At 37.2% G+C, this 19,599-nt stretch overlaps 1 protein-coding gene across 6 annotated transcripts in view; it reads right to left on the reverse strand.

Moving 5' to 3' along the window:
• The window catches only part of DOCK9 (dedicator of cytokinesis 9), an 83,531-nt gene extending 71,072 nt beyond the window's left edge, over window positions 1-12,459 (reverse strand). For 4 of the 6 annotated variants that reach the window (XM_066313475.1, XM_066313474.1, XM_066313473.1 and 1 more), the window contains exons 1-2: window positions 12,158-12,439; window positions 4,737-4,853 (exon numbers count right to left, since the gene is read on the reverse strand). In XM_066313475.1, coding sequence (XP_066169572.1) covers window positions 4,737-4,853; window positions 12,158-12,271 — 231 coding nt within the window. In that variant the 5' untranslated portion in view covers window positions 12,272-12,439. Of the gene's footprint in view, window positions 1-4,736; window positions 4,854-12,157 lie in introns of all 6 variants that reach the window. The other 2 variants (XM_066313478.1, XM_066313476.1) reach the window with 2 other exon arrangements.
• Window positions 12,460-19,599: the final 7,140 nt, after the last annotated feature.

Consider the following 19,599-nt stretch of genomic DNA (forward strand, 5'->3'; position numbering starts at 1 on the left):
CAAAGTTGGCATAGTATCTATTTTCAGAAGTACTTAACTCACATTAAATAAAAGCTAAGAGGCTCTAAGTGAAAGTATGGTAAATCCATATGGCTCAAACCTCAAAATAACAAAGGTGAAATGATGTCTAAGCCAAGCACCAAACTGCCTTCAAAACAACACTGCAGTAACTTTGCAAAGACAAATTTAATATGGGTAGGAATGCACCCACATTTTATTTGCTACAAGCAAATTTAGCTTGCATTTGCATTACTTGACAGGACAAAGGGGAATGGATTCAAACTGAAAGAAATCAGGTTTAGATGAGATATTAGGAAAAAGTTCTCTAAAGTGGTGGTAAAGTACTGGAACAGGTTGTCCAGACAAGCTATGGATGCAAAAGTCCTGGAGATGTTCATGGCCAGGTTGGATGAGGCCCTGAGCAACCTGTTCTAGTGGAAGATGTTCCTGCCTGTGACACTCAAGATGATCCTTAAGGTCACTTCCAACCCACACCCTTGTATGGTTCTGTGTTTTCCTTTAAAATGTCCTTTAAATATTGAGGTAGTACTTAAAAGTTAGGTATTTTGAAATTTAAAAAAAAAAAAAAAAAGTTATTCAGATAAAGGGTGACACTGCCAAGTATACACTAGTACTGTTATGGGTTAAGGTTTCTTTAAATAATTTACCCACTGTGCACTTAATATCACCAGTTTTGCAGTCGTTGAGCATACAATTTTAATGTGACCATGAAGGTGACCTGTTTAACAACTAATGCTATTTAGTTATGAAGCCATTTCATTATCAAGCAAATTACTGAAATTCAGGTGAGAAATTTCCAACAAGCCATGAAGAGGTACAAACTTAGATACGAGAATATCCAATGGATATAGTCATTCACTGTTATAAAGGAGATGGCTCTTCCCAGCAAGAGGCTGGAAGAGGGATAGCCTTGAAAAACCGGCAGCATTGTGACTGAGAGTAGCAAGAACAGTAACAGAGATGTTCCAATGGGTAGCAGAAAAGTGGTTCTATCATCATAATTAACAAACACATTGTATAGGCACCATAATTGAAAAGAGCACAAAAATGGAGCTGAAAATGAACAGACTACAAAGCATGAAGAAAGCTTAGACACCCCACTTACTAAGAATGAAAGCAAATTCAGTGATGCCAACAGCAAAACATGTCTCCAAACACAACACGTCTGCCCATACAAATTTGTTGAGAACCAGGCAGGGAGTAACCTGATAAGTGAATTCAGTGCAGAAAACTCAGAGCTTGAGCTTGTGAAAAGCAGCTGAAACAGTCTTCAAGTGGTAAACTTAAAAAGATGCAATATATGAAGATGAATTTGGTGATTAAAAGCTCTTCTGATAAGTACAGAAAAGCAAATCTTGCTATTATTTAGATATAATAGCATGAAGGAAAAAAAAAAACTTGAAAGAAAAGAATTACAAGCCTATTCTTTTGGATTTGAAGCTCTGCACAAAGCAGAACAGAAATCATGTTCTTCTGAAAAGTAAATTAACTGCTACCAAACATATATAAAAAGAGAGAAAACACGTTTCATAACCTCAGCTAACCACGTTTGGGACAATGGCAAATGTGGTTAAGTGGAAATCTGGAAAGGTTTCTGTAACTAGATAGCTGGCTGGAGAACAATCCTTTAAACTTTATGAGTTTTCCAAGACTGCAGCATTTTCTGCTCCATCCTTGTTCAAATGTTTCTTTGGTAGTGATTGGAGCTTAGAGCTGCTTCTGACAGCATGTTTAGAGAACAGTCATACCTGAACAGAAAAAGAGTGTTCCCCCTTTGTATTGTTGGTTTTTTTCCCTTTCCCTCACTAGACAAATAATTTTCATCAGGAGGAAGAGGAGAGGAAGAGAGGGAAGTGATATGTGGTCCAAAAATTGCCAGTTTCTGTGCTTTTTTATCTCTGATATGGGCTAAAAATTAATATTGGTTCTCCTTTAATACTATCTTCTCATACCTAATAAATTAATTTTCAGTTATCTAACTGCATTACCTGAAAAAGAAAAAATCCAAATCAAGCACAAATATTTCTTTCCAATTTCTCTCTAAATCATTTAAACTTTAACAGAAATTCAATGTTGGTATCATCAATGGTACTTCTTTGAAAACATGCAGCTTCTTCTGTAATCTTCCAAAAATTCAAGAAGTGATATCTACTGCAAGCTAAGTATTTTCTGTGCCATTTTAAGTGGTAGTCTTAGGGCCATGCTGAACAAAATAGCTTACTCTTAATGTCATAAATTAACATTGATGAGCTTCCTTTCCAGGCAAGGGTTTTTTAGACTGTAATCAATTTAACCTAAGTGTGAGGAAGAACTTTGTAAAGATAAAAATTGAATGCTCTAAAAGGAAATAGCTTGAACAGGTTTCTAGACAATGGTAGGCGTTTCCACCTAGAAACAGTTCCAGTGTGCTTACAGGTAGTTCTAAATGCTCTAGCTCAGTATTTCATATTTTTCTTGAGGGGGATGAGTCCAGTATCAAATGTTCAAGCCATGGCTTACTCAAGAGCTGCTCACACACAGAGTGACAGCCACAACTTAAGAAAGAGGAATTTAAAAATACATGCAAAGCTGAATGGCAAATACAGAAAATATGCTTTAATTTCTTTTTAATTATTCAAATGTTATGGGCAACTGTATAATGACTAATGATTTCAAACCTGTAAGTATGGCTATGGAAAACTGAACAGGGTTAAAAGGTTTAACTTTCACATAAAAATAATAAGCACTTCAGAGTTTTCTGTTCTCTGACTTGGGAATATTTTCTTAATACGTTGAATGACAGATTTAAATACTTTCTGTTGTTGAAAACAAGCTAAATAGATCAAAGTAGTACAGAAGAGTCATGTGTTCAACAAAAATATTTGGAGTTAGTTTGCGCCAGCAAGTCTTCCAAGGAAATAAAAGTTTGATAATACAGTTTGATAGTACAAACCAGTCTTCATGTAAATCACTTATAAAATGAAAGTCTGCCAAAACTGGGGAAACCTAGAAAATTTATTCTGCTATTATACTGATGAGGGATAAAGAAAAAGAAAAACTGACTATGTTCCAAAACTGTGACTATTTGAAGGAAATCTGATGTAACACATACTTCAATGCCTGCCTTGATGAAAATCTGACAACAGAATCCAAATAAAGGATGACAAAAGACATTATGATTTATGACAAAATTCAGTCATTCCTTTTGAAGGTTGAGACTGAGAACTATGGACTAGCTTCATTCATACAGCCTGAGGAGAAGAATTGCAGAAGGTCACTAGAAATAGCAGTTAGACACTTCAGCCATACTCCCAGACTGCTCAGACAAAACACCTGAGGATATTCTTAGCTATGCTCCTTCTCCATTGGTAATTCAGAGCTGCTCACTGGAATGACCCTGGTAAGTGAACTAGTCAATCAGATAAAAGCACACTTAGCAGAAGTAACCTGGATTCCTCTTCATCTGTGGTCCTGAAGAGACACACTACAGAAGGGGACTTTGGTAGTGTACCCTACTCATGTTTTTCAGTCCCAAAGCCAACACCTGGTGTCAGGTATCATCCTGAGTGATTCCGTATTCAAAAACTTCTATCAGCACAACATCCTTTTCAAGAAGTTTTACTTCCATCCTATAAACTTCCATGCGTGGCTGTGAACACATGAAGGCCAAACTCCTCTCTAAATAACTGCAGCTACCCAAAGCCCAAATTTTTTAGCTCAGAGTGGGAAGGCTATATGTAGAGTTATTCACGTCAGAATCAACGAAAAAGAAGCCCCCAGACTGTGTTAAAAAGAGAGTCCAGCTGCATTCAGGTAAACACTCTAACAAGCCAGAGAAAATTCATTACAAATTCAACACATAATTTATAGGACTTTAGATGTCCTTCTGTTGATATAAACTCATCATCAACTTTCACCACAGTAAACAAACCTAGATTTAACCACTTGGCTGAATAAAATTGTTTTACAGACTGTTCAGATGTCTGCATACTTTTCAAATAGACATTTTGATTGCAGGTATGGGCATGTGGACAAGAGACTTTTCTCACTATTTACTCCAGCTCCAAGCTCTAAGATGCTTGATAGATATCCTAACCAGATCTACAAGAAAAAAATTTTTAAAGGTGTACTTAAATAAACTATTTATTTGAATAAACACGGTCATTTAAAAAATATAACAAGATTATGACAAAGCTTGGTTAACTCTGGCTTAATCGAATCAGAAACTCTGTTATGTAAGGAGTATTTTGCTAGAACACAGTTTTGGCTGGGATGATGCAGCTAAGAGTAGCAGACTGCATTTGAACAGGTTCATGTCCTTCACTCTTAAGAATGAGAAGGAAAAAAATAGTTCAAGAATCAAAGAAAGCAGATGCTTTTTTTAAACAGACAGAAAATTTCCAAGTTCCTACATTGGAAAGGGAGGGGGAATATCTACAAACAACTGCTCATCTACTTCAAAAGGCAGTAAAATCGCTGAAGTAGATATTATAATCTGGACAGATGAGGAAATTGTGCTGTTTCTTCTGTACCAAAAAGAATAAATCAAGTAGGGCAATGGGACTCATGGCAAGGACTTTGTGGGGATTTTTGAAACTAAAGAGAGTTAAGAAACAAAGAAATAGGAAGTTATCACCTCATGGCTACTACTACTAAAAATCTGTGGTAAAAAAACCCAAAACCAACCCCGAACAAACTAAAAATCCCCACAACAAAAACAAGGTGGATTGAATTACCTGGAAGTCATCATAAGGGAATAGTAGCATCTCACGTAGAGGATCATTCAATATCTGTGTTTTTCTTTGAACAATGACATTTTCATAGTCTATTGGTTCTATAAGCTTTGGCTTTGCCTATAGGAAAAAAGAAAAAATCAAAATAAATTCCAGTACATTGAGGGCAAATTACAGTTGTTGACTTATTTTAGAAGGTACTCTTTAAAAGATTGGCAGTATTATATTGCATCTACATCAAAAACATACAGTATTCAAAATGCAGACTTTGCCATATTACACCATATGGGGAAGTGCAAGTGACAATTAGAGACAAGCATGCTGATTGCCTCAGAACTATTTCACAAAATCCAGTAAGCCAGAGCTTATTAGCATAATCATATATGTATTTTCACTGCAAAAAATTATTAAAAAAATTACTAGTCTCTTATGTTGATGGTTGCCTTTGCTTGATACAGCCCAGAAAGCTCTGATCTGGGTTTAACAGGAATGAAAACAACCTTAGCTCAAAGATTGAGCTGTGTTTTAATTCAGCAGTAACCTGCAGCAGGGGCAGGCTAATTGACATTCCTCCTTCTTTATATCTTTTTTCAAAATTCCCAGAGGCCATCTACTTCCCTCTTAATTGCACAAGCAGCTTTCCTCAGTAACTGTGCATTGATTCCACATTAAACCCCTTTCTGCAGATGAGGCATTACAGCTGCCCCTGCACAATCAGACAGAGAAAAACCTGCACCCTGCCAGACATTCTGTTAAGTGGTCAGATGGCAAAGCAGGTTTAGACAGAGCTCTGAACAAGGCAGCTCTGCATTGGAGACTGCAAACTAATGCACAGATGGGGTTACAATCTAGCCTGAACTTTCTGCAACTAAAATTCAGCATCACAGTACCAGACATAAAATTACATTTTATGTAAGCCAAGCAGCAATTACAAGAGACTTTACAAATTATACTTCCTCAAGATCAGTGGTACTGATTTTCAGCTAAGATATATTAAACATAATTGTAGCAGCAAAACTAGTTTCTGTCATCATTATAGGTATAATAACAAGACAAGCTTTTTACATTGTTTCATATAACTCAGGACAATAACCCTCCAGATTCTAATTGTCCTACACAGGAAAAATATCTCTATCAGTAACTCCTATTAATCACCAGTATATTAATAATATTCCTGAGAAATCCTACAGGTGTTTTCTTTATCCAAAAGTGAATCAAATAAACTTGTTTTTCAAGGAATTAGGAAAGCTTTGGTCAGAGAAAGTTACCAACGTTTTCAGACTTAGTTCACAAGCTACTCAAAAGCTACTTGAGATTCTCTCACATGTACCACACAGTAGATTTATTGGCAAGAAGAATGTGGGAACATAACTAAGCATAACAGCTGAAGAGGCAAAAAAAGCGAAGTCTGGAAAAATCTACCAAAAATTATGAACAAAATGTAGCTTTAGTAAGAAAAATAGCTACTTTTACAATCACACAAGAAGGATTTACTAGAAGTTCATCAGCTATATAACAACATACTCAGCACAGACCAGCACTTCAAAGAGCCATGATTATTATGTCATGTTTCTCCTCAGAAAAGAAAGAGAAGGGCTGTTCAGTTCACTCCATGTTGTACTCTGACACATTTTGAGAGCTTATCACCTGAACCTCAGCTACTGCCTCAAAGGCAAGAACTAATGTCAGTGTCCATCAAAAAAGGCTCAAGTTTATGTTCATGCACCCATCTGTAGCTGAAATGGTAGGACAATTTAGCTCAGAAAAGCGTAAGGCAAACACAATCCTAGAAATTATTACATTTTCTCTAATGTACTAATTACACAAAATATTTTGGTTGCAAGTTTGCATTTGAGTGTTTAGACTGCTGCAGTGAATCCCAAGCTAATGAAATTATGTGTTCTACACTTCCTTCACACCTTGTCCAGCCAACTACTTGAAACATTTCCTACATACTGACACTGCAAAATTACCCCTTCACAAAATTTCAGGTTGAGTAGCCCCATTCTAACAGATTGTCATAACCAGTTCTGATTCCAAATAAATTACAGAAACTTCACCTCTTCCAACTTTTCACTAAGGCATTTGCTCATTACAAATTTTCTTCCTTAAGCACAGAGATAATAGAATACAAAGAGCATTTCAAACACTACTGGTCTATAAATGAAGTACAAGGTAACACATCAGTCAGAAAACAAAACACCTGCTGCTCACCTTTCTCTCCCTTTCAGTGTAACAGGTCTCCCTCTACCTATCCAGACAAGCAGCATGCCCTCCTGCCAGCCACTGAGCTTGAGCTCCTATGCAATACACTCTTTCTTTAGTTAAAGCAAGGTTTAGAGATTACTAGAGTAACGTGGCCCAGTCACTCTGTTTGGTCAAGTTTGCTTTTCCTATGTGACCGTTCCCTCTCAAGAGTTTGTAATGAGAAATTACACACAGCATGCTGCAGTGACAGGTTGGTTGGAGAGTGATGGAGGATGACTGACCTTTGGAGAAACAAAAATAAATACTGCAAATTTAACTGTGCCTAAAAAATGATGAGCAGAGAAGAACACACCATTTGATTTGTGTATACAATCAGTCTCTGCAGTTAGCTTAAAAGGTTTGGCTTCACAATTGGCTCAAAATAATTAAAAGCAGGGCTGACACTAGAAGGACCCTTGCCCTCTCTTGTGGCATGTTTCTGAGCCTTCTCACACTAAGACCAGCAACTGAGCCAGAGCTTTTGTGACAGATTAGGAGGTGATCTGGCTTTAGAGAGTTCCTTCCACCCAGGGACTTCCAGTGAGATTGTGCCTGAAATGCTGATCAGATGGCTGTGAGATCACTTGGGGTAATTTGAGGAGCTTTTCAAAGGAAAGAATAAGCCTGTGCATGGTCAATATTGTCAGAAAGCTGATATACCAGGACATCTACTATCTGAACTAGCAAGTGGATAGATCACAGCCCCAGTTGCACAGCCTGGCAGAAAGGGAAAGCTGTCATCTCAAATGGATAATGGATTTTTATATGGTGCTGCACATGATCAGCACTCTCATCCACTTCTCCCTGGTGCTGAAGAACCATGTCCACCCCCTGATAACTCTCTGCAGAAGGTGATAGGTGAAGACTGGAAGAAAGTTAGTTCTGGCTTTTCTCATTTTACCAGCAAAATCAGAGGAAAAGGATTACTTTTAAAGACAACGCAACTAAAATTATTTCATGGGCATGCAAACACACACACACACACACACACACTTGTCTAACACAGCTAATTAAAAACCCAAAAATGCAGTTTTAAAAATCATCCAATTAATTGCAAATGCCTCTCTTAGCCCTGTAGTCACAAAACTCGCTTATCACAACTATAAAATTCATGAAAAAGAATCTTAAAAGAATATAAGCTTTGCTTACATTTTGTTTGCATGCTGTAAACACAAGATTACAAAAAAAAAAAAAAAATCCTCCCTCATGAGAAGCTTTTAAAGACTCTAAAGCTCACTGCAGCTGAAGTCTTAAATACAGACCTCTCCTATTTAATCAGTAAGGTACTTGATTTGCAGAAGTATCATTTATGTAAAAATTAATGAAGAATTTGCTTCCTCAGGTTTCTCCTAAATGCTACTCATTTCTTTCTTAAGTCATTTGTCAGATTTAAAAGGAAGAGGATGTTTTATCAGTTTAGTCCAGATATGAAAAAAGAAAACAATAAACAACACACTGACACTGGCATTTAGCCAGACAAAAAACAGTGCAAGGAAGCAGATTCTCTCTCAGGCTCTTCTACATTAAAAAAAAAAGAAAAAAAACAAAAAACAAAAAACAAAAAAACCTGGTCTATTATTTCATGTAATGTAAAAGAAAATACACTGGGTAGTTACAGGATTGTTAAATACAATTTAGGGACCAGCTGACACAGATAAAACTCAGCCCAGTCAAAAATGCAAAGTCAAGTTTATAGGCACTAAAATCAGTCTTTCCAATAAGGATTAATTCTTCCTATTAATCTACAGCCAACAAAACTTTTATTTCTGTAATCTAGGAAAATGCTAAAAACATATGGGTTCATGGTTGGTCTCAAGCCAGCCAATGCTATATTTGCTAAAGATAAAAAAGCAAATATTTTGTTGTACCACTTTGAGTTTTGCATGAGTATGATAAGCATGGAAAGTTAGCAGAAATAAGAAATATTTCAGAACAGCAGTCATGACACCCACACAAGCAAGCATTTTAATCTGTTAGAATACAGTTTATATATTTGGACAAACAGTGTCAAAATTCATCAATAAAAATTTTAAGCTAAGAGTTCAGTGATTGCCTACATTACATATAATAGAAAAAAATCCACATTACAGGTTTTCTTGCATGCTTAAATTGAGACAATTGTTATTGTCCAATTCTCTTCTCAGAAAACAAAAGATGGTAAGGCTAATCACACTGAATACTGTTAGCCTCCTGCTACAAAACATTATTTACCCTATAAAAACATGTTTGGCTTATACACCTGCAAATTAACAAGTTCCCATAAGGAGCAAAATGGAGCTACAGGCACCATTAGGAAGCAGCATATAAATAGATGAATAGGTGTTATGTATTTCTTAATAGTGGCCTCAGGAAAGCCACTGTGGACATACAATAAGGTTATTTAATTCTAAATATGGGTAACAGCTCCGTGTATCTTACTATCCCACAATAAAGATAAAATAAATTGTCCAGGTTGAGGTTTTAAAAATTAATTCAAGAAATTATTTGTATCCTAGAGCTTACTTTTAACTATTACATTTTATACTGCCAGCAAGTTTCCAAACAGAAAGATGACCTCCAAAAGATCCAACTTCCCAGAAACATCATCTGTTTTGATAAGCAGTTATCACTTGTGACTATCAAAATGCAGCTGGACAGCAGGCATACTCATGCAGTAACTTCTACAACAGCTAGCACAACAGCAGCTCATCCCAAGGAGGGTTTTGAGGCACCACCTGGAAAATTTAAATGCTTTTTCCACGGGCTCTTCTTGCTCGTTAACCTCAACAGCAAAGTTATGACACAGTGTAATTCAAATCACAGGATCACGAGAGAGCACACATACTGACATACTGGCAACTGAGGGCAGCAGACTACTCTTTTTGTGAACCCACCCACCTAATCAGGAAAAGTTAACTCAGGCACAGCACTCCACCAAATAACATTGCTTTCAATAACATATGGGATGCTTACAGTTATAAATACCTAGATCCCTCAATGCTTCAACAGACACTCAGTGATTTAATTTAATTAAAAAATTAAATTAATACGACATAAATTAATACAACAAAAAACTTGTTGCTTCCTGACAGCTGATTCTCTCTCATCTTTATAAAAAATACTTAAATTGAGTGCTAGGCAAATCACATCATATTTGCACTAAAGGAATAATACATCCGCATTTGAAAGAATGTTTTAGACAACAGTCAATGAGAAGTACTACCAGAGTAAACCAGAAGCCTGCTGTTCCATATGCTTTAGAGGATTGCTCTCTAATGTAATTCCCAGGTTGTTAACCCAAGAAACAAGAAATTCTGCTGTTTAGAATTTCTTAGGGCAACTAGCAATGTTTTCAGTCTTAGTTATTACCTGACTGCACCCTGCACCAATGACAGGGTACCTACCTTCCCTGTGCCAGTAAAAATGTAGTACAACATCACAGCCCAATGAAATAAAAATGGACCCAAATGTCAGTGTCAAATTAAATATATCACCTTACTTTTTGCTTTGTGTCTGGCACTTGCTGCAGGTTACTTGCACCACTTCATCTAGCTTTCCTTAATAACTAGACAAAGGGGATCTATAATTATGCTGTATATACACTTGTATATGTATACACATAAACAGATTAATACCAAAATAGAACTGAAATGACAGTGATGACATTTTTAATGTGGCCTATGCAAAACCCAAATGTTCTTCCCTTTAAATATTGACCTTTGTGTTGAATGCATGTACTTCATCCAAAAATGAAAACCTGAGAGCAAATACTGGAGATATATTATTCCATGAACATTAAATTAAGTGATATTTGAAAAATTATAAGGAGGAACTTAATAAATGGTGATAAGTAAACACAGTATTGTTTTATACTTTTTTTCTTCTTAAACAAGTACATGTGCCTTGCTGATTAGCTGCAGTACTCCAAGTATCTGCAGAAACACTAATATCCTCTCTGAGTATTCATGAGGGAATAAAAACAATTCTAAATAAAGTTAAACATTCCAAAGACAGGAAAGCACACACAAGATTAGCTCATATTGTACTGATGAAAATCTGGACCAGAAATCAGAACACACCCATCCAAAAAGCCCCACACTTTACTAACAGCTCTCTGAATAGAACAAAACTAAAAAAAAAGTGACAAGGAAAAGAAAGTTTGTCTTACTAGCACACATATAAGATTTCAGTTATATACAGTAACAATTCCCAAAAAGTTACAGATGAGTATTACTAAATACAGATGGCCAAAATGTTTTAGTTCAATTCTTATATGCATAGTTTGAAGCTCAGATAAGAGGGAGAGCGGACACTATAATTTGAGGATCACCCCACTAACTTCAACTACAGGCAGACAAATAAAGAGAAGATCATCAGCAGCAGCAATTAAGCATGAAATAACACCAAATAAAGTCGAAATTTTAGTAAGAACTATCAAAGCACTTCTACTTTCTACTGATATGTAACTAGCAGTTTACCAATCCTCCTCTGAAGAGAGTTGGTGAATTCACTACACCTCACTTATTATGTTCTCTTGCTGTACTATTAAAGTTCCAACAGAACTAAATGTCTAGCAGTGTTTCAAACAAAACAGTTCTTATTTGATTATTTCCCCCACATACAGAAAATTACCCTTTTCCTTCATTGGAAGCTATTTTAAAACTTTAAATTCCTAAATAATGTGCATTGAAAGAATTTAAAAGTAAGTCCTTTAACAGATAGATAGATAGACACTTTAATAGAAGTAGGCATTAATTATTTAGATAGTTCTTTGATCATTTAAGTAAAATTTAACTGCTAAATACACACTTCATGAAGTTCAAAGATACCTTAATTGGAAGATATGCTGGACAATTAAAAAACAGAGGTGCTAGCAAGAGTCTTAAAGCCTATGTAGTTTTCATGCTAAGCTCAAAGAGCTGTATAAATATGATAGAAGAGACTGAAAAACAGCTAGTCTGAAAGCCAAATTCCAAAGTCACACTTCAAAGAGAACCAAAGGTCTGGTAAACTAGAACAGCAAAAATGAATGTAAAAGGCAGACAACATACAGAGAATCAAACCTAAATCTTAAATGCAAATTATTCACAAGTAAGCATGCTGGAACTTCTGATCGGTATCAGATTAAGAAGCTTTCCATTGACAGAGAGAACTGGAATTATTAAAGGGAAGAGACAGCTTGTTTAAAGAATTCTTACCAGCACAACCACAGGATTCTCTGCTTGCACTTCACAAGGACCTGCATCCTTGCCCTTCTGTGGAGATTCTATAGTAAGCTCTTTCTTAGGATTTCTGTTTGTTCTTGCCTGCATTCTTTCATTGAAAATACAGACAGCAGCAAAACTGTATGCTTTTTGGCATCAAAGTAATCGACATGCCAGTGATCCAGTGAAAACAAAAGCTTTTTTCCCTGGCACGAGCAGCACAAAGAACAAACTAGCCTAACTTCTCAGCTGCAGTTTGCTAAATCTGTTATGGTGGGAATGCATGACACACAAAGGCCAGCCCCTAAGCACGCTGTACTCCTCTGGGGAAGGAAAAAAAAAAAAAAAAAGGTGGATCCATTTTAACGCCTTAAGGTTATGAGCCAAACACAAAAGAGAATGTGCATGTCTAAAATCACTGTGTAAAACAGGGTGAGTCTTCTACAGCAGGTATAAAATCAAGGCTTCAGTAATTCAAAAATAGTGTTAGTGTGAGAATTAGTCACTAATTGTCAACCGTGTCATTTTAAAAGTATAAAACTCTAAGTATTGTGGGTTTAACCTTTTTTTGCATTAATGTCACTTACTCGGGTGCTGTCAACAATCCATCACTAACCAAGGAAATTCTCCATGATCAATGCCCTGAAAAGATACACTGCTCTTTTCTGGGGGTAGAGTAGGCATGACCTTTTTTATCTTAGTGCTAAACCCGTATCAAAAGCTTTGCTTAATACCAAATTGCCTTCATAGTAAAAATCTTACATACTCTACAAAGTTGCTAACTCAAAATAAAATTCAAAAAACTTAACTCTTCAACTACCAGTATCCCTCTGTCTCTTTCCTCTCTTCAGCCAGTTAGCTCACTCCTGTACAGCACATTATTTGTGCTCATTCGTCACTCCTCAAAACCCTTCAACACTGTAGGTGTCCATGACTGATCAGCATCCAAAAACACAGAGAAGACAATGAAGAACAAAATCTTTACACATCTTGGGAGAAGACACTTGGGAGAACCTTGAGCAGCCATGAAGACCAGCCAGCCATCACTTGCTGCCTTTGGCCGGTACAAAACCCTGCAGGGTGTCATCCTTGTCTTGTGAACAGCTTGCACAAGTGTCTCTTGGCCTCAAGATATCCAGGCTACAACAGTGCTCAGTGGTTGCTCTCTTCATTCCCATCCTTAATTACAACATAAACTCAAGTCATGCCTCAACTTTGCTTTTTTAACCCAACCTGCTCTCTTACCATACCACTACTTACAGACGCTGTTCAGCACACACATAGTGGCAAAATAAGAAGCGGCAATTTTATTGGAATCATTTCTGTGCAATTACACAGCAATTTTGTATGCAACCTAGATGACATTTTTGGAAATTTTTAAGGTTTGACTACTCCAACTTCCCCATGCAGTAGTTTTAGCTAAATTCCTCCTGGGGGGAAAAAATGAACTGTGATGAGCAGTTTTCTTCAGGTTTTGGGAGGAATATTTTGGTTTTCCTTTTGTTTCTTTTCAGCCTTAATGAGCTGCAACCTCCAAGTTCACAAACCTCAGTAGCTGTATTTACCAAGCAAAAATACATCTGAGAGAAAATTCAACTCCCCAGAGAAACACATCCTTATTTTAGACTCGCTGTCTACTAAGGAACCAAACAGCTGTGGAAACTAAGCCACCACCTTCATTCAACTCTCCATCCTCTTGGGACAGTTAGTTATCTCACTTCTATAGAACTCACATCCTAAACTTAACTTGGCATAAACTTTTATCTATTCTCTAATAGAAGAGAAAATCACCTTGAACTGCAGAAAGCAGATGAAGTTGTGGAGAAGCACAAATATCCTCCTTTATTGCTGTTATTTTTAAGAAAGTACAATTTGAGGCACAGGTTCCTTATTCTTCAGACCTGACATAAGACATTGATATCTTTTTCTCTTCCCCTTCTCTCCACTCTCACACTTGCATAACATACTTCTATTTCAGCCTGCACTCCTGAAACTGAGTCTGAATGAGAGTTTTCCCATCCCATCCACAATGCAAGTACGTTTCTAAGGAGTGGACTGAGAGAAATAGTAACATTTTAGTCCGAACAATAATGATTTATTACATTTCTGACTTTTCCTCTAAGAAATACAAGTTCAATCCATGTACTTTTTTAAGCTGCCTCTCTCATACTGAGAAACCAAACTCCAGAAAACAGTACTTTATGAAGCTTCATTAAGAGTTAAGAAGGAAACCAGCAGTTCAGTCAAATTTACAAAACAGATCTTCCTGTGTAAAGCAAGGTAGACAATAGTTCTAGAACACTTAGTTACACTTTTTATTTTGCACCAGCCCCCTTTGTTTTCAGAGAACGGAAGCACAGAACAGCTTAGACTAAATTACACCATTACTTGAGGATGCAGCTGCCAAACAGGAATTTGTTTCATTGAGATGGTCTGCAATCATACTTAACTGCAACCAGAAGTACACAACCTTATTATGCAAGAGGCATTTGTGAACACTCACACTAATAAAAACTTTAAAATTATATACATTGTAAATAGTATTTATTTTGGTTAATTTAACAAAGGATTCTTTTTCTAAATGGCAATATTATTTTACCCTGGTCAGGCACTTCTCCTGAATGCATCTAAATTGCTTTAATTCAGTATAAATGTGATTTTTTTTCCCCTGTCATTCTTCCTATTCTTCTCAAATGGGACAAGGGACAAAAAGAAAGCCAACAGGCTATCATTTTTATAACATTAGTTTAAAGATACAGAAGCTATTTTTGCTTACAAATGACTAATGTGATTTCTAGCTTGCACTTCACTCACAGATATACCATTAGAAGAGGTTCTTTCATTTAACAAAAACAGAAGTGTGAGGCAACACCTCTGGATTGTATCCTGCATTAAATAGACCTTAACTGTCAGACTGATGAGTACTTTCAACATTTATTTTCTGCTGAGGACTTAGTAATTACCTCAAGAATTTAATTAATTTGAAAATACTTAGAGGGGGAAAAACAAACAAACAAAAAACCACAGCAAAAATATCAAAGCAAACCAAACAAAATCCCAAGAGATGTTTTTTATCCAGGCATCACACAGTCAAAATACTTAAGCTATTTTAATAAAGTATTGAAACGATTTATCAATAACACCTTAAAATTTAAAAAGTGAAAGATGAAAACCGGAACTTTAAGACATGATGAAACTTTCATCATCTTGTTACATAGCTTTAAACTCCTTACCTGAAAAAAAATAAAGTAACAAAAAAGTACTCAATTTGTTGCAGCACTCAGTTAGCGACCTCAATAAAAATCAACAGAAAATCCAGGAAAACAATGCACACACAAAAATGTCCCTGCACAAAAGCTGACTGCATTTCTAACATGACTCCCAAAACTGTGTGAAATTACCAGCTAGAGACCTATCTGCAAAATAATTCACATGATTATATAAACAATGCAATTCATCTTTTTACAAGCGTAGTGGCTTGAAGGACTTCAGGTGCTACTTTTATCAACAGTAGCTTTCACAGCACTTCCAACAGCCAAACATTTGGCTCCCGCCTTGCCTCACACACTCCTAAGGAACAGCCTAAGTAATGACGAAATTACATAGGTACAAAGTTCTCAGTATTTCTGGCAGACTCCAGTGATTCATCCAGCCAATTTCTGCCCAAAAGACAAGCTCCTCACATACACTAACTTACTCTTTCAAATTGCTTTTCACTTCAAGAACTCGTTTATCTAATCATAATATCGCACAATAAAAAGTGAGTTATGATAAGGGAACAGGCACTACATGAGAATTTCCTCTGAACTTCAGTGGAAGAAAAGATGACTACCCAGCCTCCCTGTAGCAAGAACTTAAAATCTGAATAGTTTGGTTTGATGGCCCTTCTTTTGCTTGAAGTCCTACTTAAAGTCTGTATCAAGATCACTAAACCTACTAGCTATAATTACAGCCATCAAATTTGCCTCTGTAAGCTGTTCTAGGGAAAGAACTGTTCTCAACCTATAGCAGCTGGGGGCGTGGAGCAAGAGAAGGAATAATATTACTGTAGGTTTGCATGTCCTGTATATGGGAAAAGAGAAGGATTTGGTATTATTTGCTAAAACCCTACACATGTTCTTTGCTCTGTAGCTACACTCTACTTTGTGGCTCTAAATTCCTTGGCAACTCACAACATATCTTAAAAAATAATTCAAAAATGAGAAAGATGGATAACTGGAGGGTGTTTGATGCTTTCTTTTGCTAGGGCTTTGGGGGTTAGGTTTTTCTGGTCGATTGGCGTTTCGTTTGGGCTGGATTTTTAGGACAGTAGCTCACCTGAAAATATGGACCCACTTTAGCAGGGTGACAAGGACCATTAAAAGCCAGTACTTCTTGCTCTCATCTGTATCAGTACAAGATATTCCAGCACTGCCTTCCCACACCTGGCAGCCTGCCTTGCAGCTGTATTCAAGGCTAACATTTCACAAGTCGCTGGAAGATTCAGTGTTGCAGCTATACATATCTTAATGCTGCCAAGTTTCACAAGTGACCAGGAGATAAGCCCTTCCCTGGAAGAACATATTCACAAGTTCAAGAAAAAGGCTGATAGCAGATGGAATGCAGCATGCAATTCACCTGGCAATTCCCTGCCATGCCACACTCAGATGAAAGAGAAAAAATCATACAAGACTCAGAGAAGACTCCTTCTATGGCAAACACTGCAAATGTGTAATGTGCAGTCCCACCAATAAGGAGAACATTCTCAATTGGAAACAGGGACGAGAAAAGAAAACGCATAAGACACAGATAAGACCGTGCTACACATTATGCAACTTTTCATGTTCACTTTTTGGCAAAGCAAGAAATAAGCCTATTTTGTAACAGGGAGAACAACCACCCCTCTTTGTAAAGGTATCTCTAAATCAGTATGAATGATACAATCTTAAATTTTGCATTGCGGGTAAAATTACTCTCAAAACACTATTATTAGGGGGAGAGTTAAGTAGCCTGGATAGAACAGAGATGCTGAGGTACTACACAGAAGAGATCTCAATCATGTGTAGGTTGCATTAATGAACAACGGTAATACCAATGCACAGGTCTGTACTACCACTCAAGAAGCCAGAATAAAAAAATCCTTTCTTTTAGTAGCAGTGTAAGTTTAAAGGATTCTTCCAGTGAGTGTCTCTATTGGATCTGTAGTGATTGTGCACAAGGCACTTTTTAAAAGCTTTATTTCACAGAATAGGAATTTGGCTAAAGATGTCAACACAAACATGACATATCTCATTATACAGTAGCTTCGTTTGGACACTCTTACACTGTGGCAAATAAAAACCAAAACAAGTGTAAAATCACAGTAGAGCTAAACAAAATACAGATTAACGTTTGCTCACGTTACACATCTGCATATCATTATCTATGAAGTATCAACTTGAGATGCAATTAATTTCATGCCATCTTAGTAGGAAACTGTTTTCAGGCAAAACTGGCCCTTAAAGTCCCACAGAAAAAAATAAAAAGAAAACAAAAGAGTAGGGTTTAATATAGGAGACTTCAAGATTAAAAGTGCATTTGTGAATTAACTATGGTTCTCACATATGTCCTTACAGACAGGACATACACCAGCAGACTGACTGTGAGAACAGTACTGGACTAAAGATGGCTTTTTTCCTAACTGGACAGGACCTCATGACTATCAGAAACTAACAGGACAGAACAGACACACTCAAAGTGGATCAACCCCCCAAGTCTGAAGATCTCTCACATGGAAGTAGTTCTGTGCAAAGCAAGCTTGGGGGGAACGGGAGGCATTCCCACTGTGTAGCACCGATCTTACACAACTTTTTCCAAGAACAATTTGCTCCTAGAGGAGGATGTTAATTCACCTTTCTCCTTGGGCTGAAGTAAGAGTACACTTTTGTTTGCCCCTCAGCTGAAATACAGAAGTGTCTTGGACTTCACACTCGAGAGTTTTAAGAACATTGCATGTTAGCTGGTGGCTCCCAGCTTTGCTCTTCAGCACAAGACCCACCTGTTGAGTGGGTCCAGAAGAAGGCCACAGTGCTGAAGCACCTCTCTAACACGCTTAGAGAGCTCAGATTGTTCAGCCTGGAACAGAGAAGGCTCTGGGGAGACCTCAGAGCAGCCTTCCAGTACCTAAATAAGGCCAATGATAGAGCCAGAGAGGGACCTTTTACAAGAGCCTGCAGGAACAGGACAGGGAGAAATGTGTTTTAAACAGGAGGGCTTGTTTAAATGAGATGTTAGCAAGAAATTCACTAGTGAGAGGGTGGCAAGGCACTGGCACAGGTTGCCCAGACAAGTTTGGATGTTCCATGCCTGGAGATGCTCAAGGCCAGGTCAGATGGGGCTCTGAACGACCTGCTAGTGGAAGGTGTCCCTTCCAAATCAAATAAGTCCATGATTCTATGATTTACTTTAATTGCATTTAATTTCCTGACAGAATAGGTATCTACATCTATAGACGAGTCAAATGAGCACTTCAGGCTGTTCCTAAAGCAAGTGGATAGGAGTATAAATTGAGAAAGAGGAGCAGAGATGTGAGGTCCTTTCCATATGCTCATTAAGTCTAGAGTCTAGTCTTAAAAGCCCCACCTGCACAGCTTCTCCAACACAGAAGACTTCTTATTCCTTAAATCCATATAAAACTTTACAGGGGGTTTCAGGAGGATTTTTGTGGGGTTTTTAGGGTGGTTTGGGGGTTTTTTTGGGGGGTTGGGTTTTTTTTGTTTGTTTGATGGGGTTGTGTTGTTCTTTGGGGGTTTTTTAGCTCCACACCTTTTGACTTCTTTCATCACAAGATATCCTTCTGCTACATTCAAAGCGAACATGTTTTCCACCTGGATGCAAACTGGTGCCATATTTTTGGGTTGGATATCTTTCTGTGCTAGTCCAACATATATTGTCATGGATGAACAATTGTTTATGCATGTAGACTTGACCAACTACCCTGATTTTATCCCCAGGCCTAAAGATATTTTTCCTGAAGATAAAATGCTTAATCTTATTTTCTGCATGCCAGTGTACTGAGTGCCTGCCAACCTGTTTCTGATAGTTCTCTCACGCATCTTTCAAAGATGTGTATTTGATGTAGGTACCATATGCTTGGTGAATAAGTGCTGCAATTTCTCCTGCTAAGAGGGCAGAGGGATGGACATTTGAGCATTCTTCCCAAAGAAATCTAATGAAAGGTCACAACAAAAGAAATCTACAGAAACCATTAGGAGATTTAGCCAAAACTACAAGTCAGCACATCAGATGCCAGGTTTTTATTCAGCCAGAGCAGTAAGGAGATGAAAGGAGATAAAAGAAGTGCTCTAATTCAAGCGACCCATGAAAAAAAAACCATGCCACAGTTAGATGCTGTACTCATACATATCTGTTTCTTTCTCATTAAGAGGCCTAATGAAGCCTAATGCTCCTGTTGCTGA

This window comes from Sylvia atricapilla, chromosome 2, assembly GCF_009819655.1.
Source record: "Sylvia atricapilla isolate bSylAtr1 chromosome 2, bSylAtr1.pri, whole genome shotgun sequence".
Classification (NCBI taxonomy): Eukaryota; Metazoa; Chordata; class Aves; order Passeriformes; family Sylviidae; genus Sylvia; species Sylvia atricapilla.